Source organism: Pelophylax lessonae (genome assembly GCF_965119305.1).
Source record: "Pelophylax lessonae genome assembly, chromosome: 3".
Classification (NCBI taxonomy): domain Eukaryota; kingdom Metazoa; phylum Chordata; class Amphibia; order Anura; family Ranidae; genus Pelophylax; species Pelophylax lessonae.
Window position 1 is genome coordinate 493,573,017 of NC_138770.1, and position 10,189 is coordinate 493,583,205.

The following is a 10,189-nucleotide window of genomic DNA, read 5'->3' on the forward strand; positions in this document are numbered from 1 at the left end:
CTTGCCATAAGCATGTAGCTTGCCTGGTTTTCAGGACTTACTCTGCACTTCAAAAGCCACCTAGGTCTCTCTGAGGCACTGGTTACCCGACCCGGATCCCCTAGTGCACCTGGAGCTGTGGCAATCGCATCCAGATCATGGCAAGACACAGATAGTACTCTGCCATTCCCCGGGAGCTTACCACAACCAGGACCATGAAGGCAAATGCAGCTACTAGTTACCAAGGGTATGTCTGGACCACCAGGCTTTGGAGCCATCGGAACAACACACTGCCAGAGGGACTCGACCGACGCAACCATCAAACGAATTTAAGGCCAAGCAGGTCACCCATATAGGACACGTGAGGACTCATTAGCAGGTGGACACTTAGCCTATCCATCACAATCTAACTGAGCAGCTGGTATTGAGTCAGTAGAACCTTGCTGGGTGGTAGGTAGAAGATAACTAAGATCAGGCTGGTCAATGGTAAGAGGATCATCAGAGGTAGGCTGGAAATCGAGCATGGGACCATCAGGCTGGACATCTGGCACCGGATCAGAGGCAGAGGAAGGCGGGTCATCAGACAGCAGATCATCGTGGGTAGACTTGTCATCGAGCAGCAGACCATCAGAGGCAAGCAGGTTGTTGGGGACAAGACATCCAGTGGCAGGCTGGGCATTGGGCACTGGCCACTTTGGCTGGGCATTAGGCACTGCCCCCTTTGGCTGGGCACCGGGTCATCAGGCTGGGCAGGATGCACCGGGTCATCAGACTGGGCAGGATGCACCGGGTCATCAGGCTGGACAGGATGCACGGGGTCATCAGGCTGGGCAGAAGGCACCGGGTCATCAGGCTGGACAGAAGGCACCGGGTCATCAGGCTGGACAGAAGGCACTGGTTAATCAGGCTGGGCAGAAGGCACCCGGTCATCAAGCTGGGCTGCAGGCACAGGGTCATCAGGCTGGGCAGCAGGCAGAGGCACATCAGGCTGGGCAGCAGGCAGAGGCACATCAGGCTGGGCAGCAGGCAGAGGCACATCAGGCTGGGCAGCAGGCAGAAGCACATCAGACTGGCCAGCAGGGACTGAATCATCAGCCTGGGCAGCAGGCACTTGATCATCAGGCTGGAGCAGATCGGTCAGCGTTAAAGCAGACTGGAGCAGATGTGCTTGCGTGGAAGCAGGATTGGATAATGGCAGGATTGTGCAAGCTGGGAAAAACTTTTGTTTCTTTTTGGTTTTAGCCACTGAGGTTCTGCATGTGAATGCAGGGCTGTGAGTAAGAGCAGCTAATGGAAGAGAAGAGCTGAGGATCAGCAGGAGGGAGCAGTTGCTAAAGAGGTTTTTTGTGGGATTCTCACAGACAGCGGTGAAGAGGTTATCTTCAATATATTAAAGGCAGGGTAGGTGCAGCAAGTGGGAACAGTCTACTGACAAATAGTTGGTAGCAGGGTATACTGGGCTGCAACTATGGTTACTGTGGGTGAGAGAGATACTTGAGAAAGTGGGTGTCTAGCAGCAGGAATGGGTTGTTGCAAGCTGACTGAGGCAATATATCTAACCATGCTTGTTGTAATGGTTGAAAAAATTAAGTTTACACTCTGCTTTTCTGACAAGAGATTGCACTGCTTTAATACACTCCACTAGCACCTGTTGGGAACATGCTAAATAGTGTTTAAAGAAATAAACCAGTCATCCTCCACAACATAAATGTAAACGCACCTCCAATAAACCAAACTGTTTAAAACAAACCAAAAAAACAAAAAATAGTTACACACACTGCACAACTAAACCAAAAATATACAGCAAATAGTGAATGCAAGCGTAATCGTAACAGAGCCAGGGTCATACATGGAAGATCAAGCAGAGGGAGCTGGGAGCAAGAAAGGACAGGGAGAGGGTAATAGGAGACACAGAGAGCAGGAGCGAAGGGATCAGGCTTCAAGATACAGGAAAACTGGAACGCAGGTCAGGGGCTCCCCTGGAGACAACACCAAGGCAGGAATGAAGAGCATAAACAGGGTTTAAATACATATCCTGCAACAGGCATCAGGTGATGACTGATTACATGAGATGATCTTCTGGCTGCTGAGAGACACCTGAGAGACACCTGCTGGTGGACACCGGAACTGCAGCCTATAGATCAGGGAGCCACAATGCCACCAGCAGAAGAGCCCTTTCCTGACATAATGGAAGTTAGGGTAAGGGGCAAGAGTATATTTACTACTACATGGATTGTAGAATAATATTTTATTTTTTAGGCATATGCTGTCACTTATAGGTAGATTATCTAGTTAGTAATGGGGAGCTTATTACTATGCCTTTGGATGTGAGGCCCAAATGGGTTTGAATTAGAGGGCCTCCCAGGAACTTGGTTATGATCCTATACCCTACAAAATGTAAGGATTTAGTCATTAGGTTTTAATTATTGATTAAATAAACAAGAAATGCTAGTAGGTGTTTTTTGGATAACCTATTTTATGGTATGGTTGTATTTAACCACTTCCTGCTGGGAGGACGTCCATGGACATTCTCCGGTTTTGGTGGTTATACCAGAATTCTGCCTGCACCTACAAGCATTATCCCGGTATGTATCTTTTCAGACAGCGATTCCCTTTCAGGCAGAAGTGATCCAAGTAGCTAATTATCGGCGGCTCTACCGTCCTATCACGGAGCCTGGGAGCGATGCAGTACACAGCAATTGCTGCCCTGAACAGAGAGAAAGAGGAACTGATGTTGTCTCTCTCTCTCTCTGTAACCCATGGAAACCGGGAGAGACAATTAGTTTGTCACTTCTGGTTCAGCCTCTTTGTTTACCTGGCCGCCAGCAGCCTGGAAAGCAACCACAGAACGATCTGTGTCTGATCGGCTGCTGAATCGGGGGCTAGAGGAGAGATTTGGGGTCTATAGACCCCAGATCTCTCCATAAAGGAGGACCTGTTACAGTCTATGCTGTCACAAGGGATGTTGTTCATCCCTTGTGATAGTAATAAAGTTAATTAAAAAAAAGTTTAAAATATTTTTGTATAAAATAAAAATAAAAAAAAATTGAAAGCGCCCCGTCCAACTGTGCAATACGTTATTCCCAACCTCATATGTAAACAGTGATCTCACCACACGTGAGGTATTGTCGTGAACATCTGAGAGCAATAATTCTAGCACCAGACCTCCTGTGCAACTCTAAATTGGTATTGAAGTGGTATGGAGAATTTTAAGCACCGTAGTTTGCTGCCATTCCACGGGCAGATGTAATTTTAAAGCATGACATTTTAGGTATCTATCTACTCAATCTAAAAATTGGGCTAACTTTAGTGTTTTCTTTTTCATTCTTGAAAGTGTTTTTAACCCCAAAAAATTGCATTTGAAAAACCGCTGCGCAAATACCATGTGACATAAAAAATTACAACACTCACCATTTTATTCTATAGCGCCTCTGCTAAAAAGGCAGAAGGTTTGATTCATTCGTGTATACCTTTTGCAAACCCACACATTTAAAATAATTTAAAATAACCTACCTGAGAATACTAAATGCATTGATAAAGAGCAAGGTTATGAATTAGCGATTACCGTACTATTACCATAGTACTATAAATATGACCTTGCCACTGTGATAATGAGTACTGTAAAGTGTAATGTGAAACATCCAGTAAAGTTTCCTAATTTTTCCTAAAGAAACTTCCTAAAGTTTCCTAATTTTTCACATGGACAATAAACCCATATATTACTTTCCATAATACTTTCCATAATATGACAAATTAATGCACTCTAAACAAATTGTACTTTGCAGCCGGTCTTGAATTCAACCCAAGAATAATTACAGGGACAATACTCTCAAAGGACAAGTGGCAAAAGTCAGAAACAGATGGGGAAATAAGGGACATTTTACAACTAAGTGAACTACAGACCGTGAAAGCAGAAAACTTGCAGTAACTGAACCACATCATGTCATTCATACAGCTCCCAATTGTATAGCCAGCAATATAACATTTGGTTAGAGAACAGAACAGATAAATGCTCTTGTTAGATATGATATCCTATTGTAATGAAGCTCACCCCCCATTTGTACTTATAAAGATATTACCTTCTTGTTTGTTTGAATCCATAGCTGACTTGCCCTGTTCTGAAGAAGCACAGATCATCCTTTCACAGAGCTAGTCTGTTGTCTTTAGTGTTGTCTCATGGGGAAGCATGAACTATCATGTGAGTTCAATGATCCTTCATGACAGCCATTGCCTGTTTTCAAAAGAGTATAAAGGGTTTATTGAGATTCTAGTTCCAGAAAATGAAGATGTTGAACTCACATGCAGTGACACGCTGATTAATGATGTATTAGGACATGAGGTTCAGTGCTGTAGGTTATAAGAAATTGTCATTCATACCTATGCAAATGCGTTGCAGTGCGGGTGGTAACGCACATGTGTAGGTGTGAATGGGCATTTTCATGAACTTCTATAAATGTATTATTATTGTTTTGTTCAGTGCGAATAGGCTCTAAAGAAAAGCTCTTAAGTAAATATATCATACACTGAACAATAAACTGCCACTAAAAAAATATTATTCATGAATGGGAATTATCTGTTCATTATCTAAGGAATTCTTTACATGTTTTTAGAATAGATAGCCAACTCTGTCATATGCCATGTGTCAGAACTTTTATGAAGAAAAAGATAATAGTAATAAAACTTTGAGCAGCAAACTCAATTGCTTCTCCCAGGTGAGAATACCTTGGGGGATTTTTTACCTAGATGCACATCTCCTAATATACTTCTATGAAAAGACAGAAAAATTAGTTATCCAATGACCAGGCCATTGTCTCAACTCTGGGAAAGATAAACGCAGAGCAAAAACACCCTCATAGAAAAAACTGTTTTTTTTTTCTCTTGTAACAATTTCACACAGCTCAGACATTTTAAAATAACTGGAAAAAGTGACATAAATATTGATGTACACCCTCTATGGTCCATAATTTTTTGTTTTGTGTGCGTGTGTATATATGTATATATTAGTGATTGACCGATATCGTTTTTTTATTGCCGATACCGATACTTTGGTCATCGCATATCAGTATCTGCCGATATCTACTGATTAATTAAATTTTATTTATTCTTTATTTACAATTTTGTTTGTAACTTAAATTTTATTTATTATTTTTATTATTTTTTTCAATTTTCCACTTTTCTTGACTCTAATACTCTCGAACATTATGATGATTTTTTACTCAGATACTTCCCTTATACTTCGCAACTTGCCTCCCCTTTTTGGGATCCTCGTGGGATAGGTCATGGAGGACTTATACATTACAAAATCATCACCTATATGACAACACGACTATTACAAGATCAATTTGCTGCTGGCTTTCCTACTTCCCCCCCCCCCCCCACACACTTTCAGGGTTTTTTTTCGCCTTCCCCTGACTGGTGCGCTTCTATCTAGCGCTGCAGATTCTCTGCACTGCGGCAGATTTTTCGCATGCGATTGCTCTCATCTGGAAACCTGACGAGCGGTACGTATATATACAATTTCTTACGTAAATATATATATATATATATATATAGTCTTACTCGCTTATCTTAATAACTTATGCGTTGTCTGCTTTTTCTGCAAAGATATTTTTGTGGACAACAAATGCAATGTATATTTTTACTGTTTAAAATACTGCACTATGTAATATAACTAATTTGCTCTTTTCTCTTATACATAGAATTGTATCCCAATTGACCTTCGGACAAAGGGTTCTACCCGAAACGCATCAGGTCCTATTTTGGGAAACGTTATGCTATCGCCTTGTATGTTTCCATAGCAACGCATTTTTACTGCATGTACAGTATTTTCTTTTAATTTCATATGTAACCTTGTATGTTATTTTCAACCTGGATGTTTAATAAATGTATATGTTTTTACAATTGTGCATACACTTTTATTACTTGGATGGTCAACTGCCATTAAAGTCCTGCCCCTACGGGAATTTTTCTTTTTCCAATTGGCAGCATTCAAGCTTTACAAAGAGTGTAATAAGAAATGTAAAGGCGAAATCAAGGCGGCTAAAATAGAACACGATAGACATATAGCGGAAGTGAGTAAAAAGAACCCCAAGAAATTCTTTAAGAATATAAACAGTAAGAAAGCGAGGCCAGAACACATTGGCCCCATAAAAGACGACAAAGGAAATCTGGCCACAGAGGACAGAGAGAAGGCGAAAGTGTTAAATAATTTCTTCTCTTCAGTCTTCACAAAAGAATCGGGGGGCTACACTAACCCAGATTGTAATGCTAAACTAAATAATACCGCCATGGCTAACAGAAGATAGACTTAGAACTAAACTAGAGAAACTTAACATAAATAAATCACCAGGACCGGATGGCTTGCACATGAGAGTTCTTAAAGAGCTCAGCCAGGTGATTGCCAGACCATTATTCCTGATCTTTAAGGAAAGTCTACAGACAGGTATGGTGCCAGCTGATTGGAAAAAAGCCAACGTGGCACCAATATTTAAAAAAGGGCCGAGATATATCCCGGGTAACTATAGGCCGGTCAGCCTAACATCAGTAGTCTGCAAGATTTTGGAGGGGATATTAAGGGACCACAAACAAGAATTTAGTAATGAAAATGGTATTAGTAGTAATCAGCATGGATTCATGAAAAATCGTTCTTGCCAAACCAATCTATTAACCTTCTACATTGAAGTGAGCTGCCACCTAGATAAAGGTAAGCCTGTGGATGTGGTGTATCTGGACTTTGCAAAGGCCTTTGACACCGTTCCCCACAAACACTTACTGTACAAACTAAGGAATGTAGGTATGGACCATAGGGTGAGTACCTGGATAGAGAACTGACTCCAGGGGAGAGTCTAGAGGGTGGTGAATAATGGGGAGTACTCGGATTGGGCGGGTGTGGAAAGTGGGGTCCCCCAAGGTTCTGTCCTGGGACCAATCCTGTTTAATTTATTCATAAATGATCTAGAAGAGGGGATATCGAGTACAATCTCAGTATTTGCAGATGATACTAAACTAAGCATGCCAATATCTTCTATGCAGGATGTGGAAACTTTACAAGCGGACCTGAACAAAATAATGGGGTGGGCAACTACATGGCAGATGAGGTTTAATGTTGAAAATGTAAAGCAATGCACTTGGGCGTCAGAAACACGAAAGCAAGCTACTCACTAGGAGTGAAATCTCTGGGTGAATCTAACATGGAAAAGGACTTGGGGGTACTAGTGGACAACAGGCTTGGCAGTGGCATGCAGTGCCAAGCCGCTGCAAGCAAAGCCAACAGAATACTGGCATGTATAAAAAAGGGGATTCACTCCAGAAATAAAGAGATTATTCTCCCACTCTACAAGACTCTGGTCCGGCCACATCTGGAGTATGCTGTCCAGTTCTGGGCACCGGTCCTCAGGAAGGATGTGCTGGAACTGGAAAGAGTCCAGAGAAGGGCAACAAAAATAATTAGGGGAATAGAGGGCATCGGCTATGAGGAAAGACTACAAGCACTAACCTTATTCTCTCTGGAAAAGAGACGCTTGAGGGGGGATATGGTATCAATGTACAAATACTGTACTGGCGACCCTAGCATAAGGAACAAACATTTTAGAGAAAGGGAATACAATAAGACACTTGGCCTCTCACTAAAACTAGAGGAAAATGGTTTAACCTTAAAATACGTAAGGGGTTCTTCACTGTAAGAGCGGTAAGGATGTGGAATTCGGTTCCACAAGCAGTCGTATCAGCAGGGAGCATCGATAGTTTCAAAAAACTGTTAGATGGGCACCTTAAAGACCACAACATACAGGGGTATACAATGTACGGTTAACAGCAAACACACACACACATCATAGGTTGAACTGGATGGACTGATGTCTTTTTTCAACCTCACAAACTATGTAACTGTGTAAGAACAGAGGGTATTGTGATCGCTCACAATAAAAAAAAAAAAAACAAGTAATTATAACGTTTTTATATTTAAACACAAATGTTTTGCCTTTCATGTCTTTTTTAAACTGAATGAGTTGTTTTACAAGGTAGGGGTTCACAATTACATTAGACAAAAGCAGTGCCTATAGAATTTCTCTTTAGGATTTTCAATTTGCAAGAAGACCCACCAATCTCTTCCCATCAACCCCCCAAAGATCACATTATTATGGCTAACCATAAAAAATACCTCAAATTTTCTACTGCCAAGCTAGACAGTTACTAAAGCTTCTGGCTCTGACATTGTTCTCTATGACCATGTCCAGCACACACAAGGTCAAGAATATAAGCTGAAGGGGATAGTCTTTATTTACTGTGCATTGCCCCATACAGGGTAAATCTTCTTCTTCCTTTTTTTTTTTTTACTAGTTTTAAAGTCTAAGTTTAGCAAAAATAATAATATGAAATAAGCACAAGGAACATCAGTGTGATGTGTTCCTTGTGCTGATGTCACTTGGTTTAAGTGAAATCTTCCTCCTCTAATGCCCCCTACCCTCACTACCATCACCATAATCTTCAAGTGCAGCAGGGGTTAATAGAAGCCATACTGCAGCTTCTATGAATGAAAAATGATCTATAAATGGGGGAGGATGACTTTTCAATCATCAGCCTGTCCTCCATTTATAGATAATTTTTCATTCATAGAAGCTGTAGTATGGACAATATGAAAGAACATGAAGCAGATATCCTGCAGAATGACCTGGACAAAATAACAGAGTGGGCAACGACATGGCAAATGAGGTTTAACGTGGAGAAGTGTAAGGTTTTGCACTTGGGGACTAAAAACATAAAATCACAATACACGTTAGGAGGGGAGCCCTTGGGGGAATCAAAAATGGAGAAGGATCTGGGAGTATTGGTTGATGATAGATTAGGAAACAGCATGCAATGTCAAGCGGCAGCTTCCAAAGCCAACAGAATATTAGCATGCATAAAGAAAGGGATGCATTCCAGAGATAAGACTATAATCCTTCCACTTTATAAAACTCTGGTCCGACCGCATCTGGAGTATTCCGTCCAGTTCTGGTCGCCAGTCCTCAGGAGGGATGTGTTGGAGCTGGAGAGAGTCCAGAGAAGGGCAACTAAACTAATTAGGGGATTGGAGGACCTTGACTATGAAGAGCGTCTACAATCGCTCGATTTATTCTCCCTGGAGAAGAGACGTCTGAGGGGGGACATGATAGCAATTTATAAATATCTTAATGGGGATCCCAGCTTAGAAAAAAAGCTGTTCATTCGAAGGGATTGCATGAGGACTCGAGGGCATACAATGCGATTAGAGGAGAAGCGTTTTAACCTCAGGCAACGCGGGGGGTTCTTTACTGTTAGGGCTACAAGATTGTGGAATTCTCTACCACAAGAGGTGGTTTCTGCGGGTAGTATGGTGGCTTTCAAAAGACTCTTAGACTTACATCTCAAGGATCAGAACATTCAGGGGTATGGGAGATGATTACAGCCACACATGCCTACACAGGTTGAACTGGATGGACTATTGTCTTTATTCAACCTCACCTACTATGTAACTATATATGTAAAGAAGGAGCTGGGCGGAAAGGGTGAGCATAGTCAGGCTCTCTTTATTTTTTCTTAACCACTTTACCACCGGAGGATTTTCCTGCTACGTCCAGGCCACTTTTTGCAACTTGGCACTGTGCGACTTTAACTGACAATTTCGCGGTCATGCAACGCCGTACCCAAACGAAATTCACGTACTTTTTTCCCACAAACAGAGCTGAGCTTTCTTTTGGTGGTATTTGATCTCCTCTGTGCTTTTCATTTTTTGCGATATTAATAAAAAAAAAGCGACAATTTAAAAAAAATAACAATATTTTTCTAATTTGACAGTTAAAAAATATCCAATATATTCAATCTTTGTCATATTTTTAGGCCAAAATGTATTTAGCTACATGTCTTTGACAAAAAAATTCTCAATGAGCATATTTTTAAGTGCTTTAAGACCAGAAGATTTCACCCCATTCCTGACCAGGCCATATTTTGTGATTCGGCACTGCGTTATTTTACCGGACAATTGCACGGTCGTGTGACACTGTACCCAAAATAAATTTATGTCCTTTTTTTCCCCACAAATAGAGCTTTCTTTTGGTGGTATTTAATCACCTGTGCAATTTTTAAGTTTTGCGCTATAAACAAAAAAAGAGCGACAATTTCGAAAAAATAACAATATTTTTCACATTTTTTATATGAAATTCCCCCCCCCCAAAAAAGTAAAAATTTAAATTTT

At 41.3% G+C, this 10,189-nt stretch overlaps 1 protein-coding gene across 2 annotated transcripts in view; it reads right to left on the bottom strand.

The window, feature by feature from the left end:
- The window catches only part of ARHGEF33 (Rho guanine nucleotide exchange factor 33), a 242,473-nt gene extending 238,337 nt beyond the window's left edge, over positions 1-4,136 (bottom strand). For both annotated transcript variants that reach the window (XM_082252137.1, XM_082252136.1), the window contains exon 1: positions 4,059-4,136. In XM_082252137.1, coding sequence (XP_082108263.1) covers positions 4,059-4,116 — 58 coding nt within the window. In that variant the 5' untranslated portion in view covers positions 4,117-4,136. The remainder of the gene's footprint in view (positions 1-4,058) is intronic.
- Between the last annotated feature and the right edge of the window lie 6,053 nt (positions 4,137-10,189).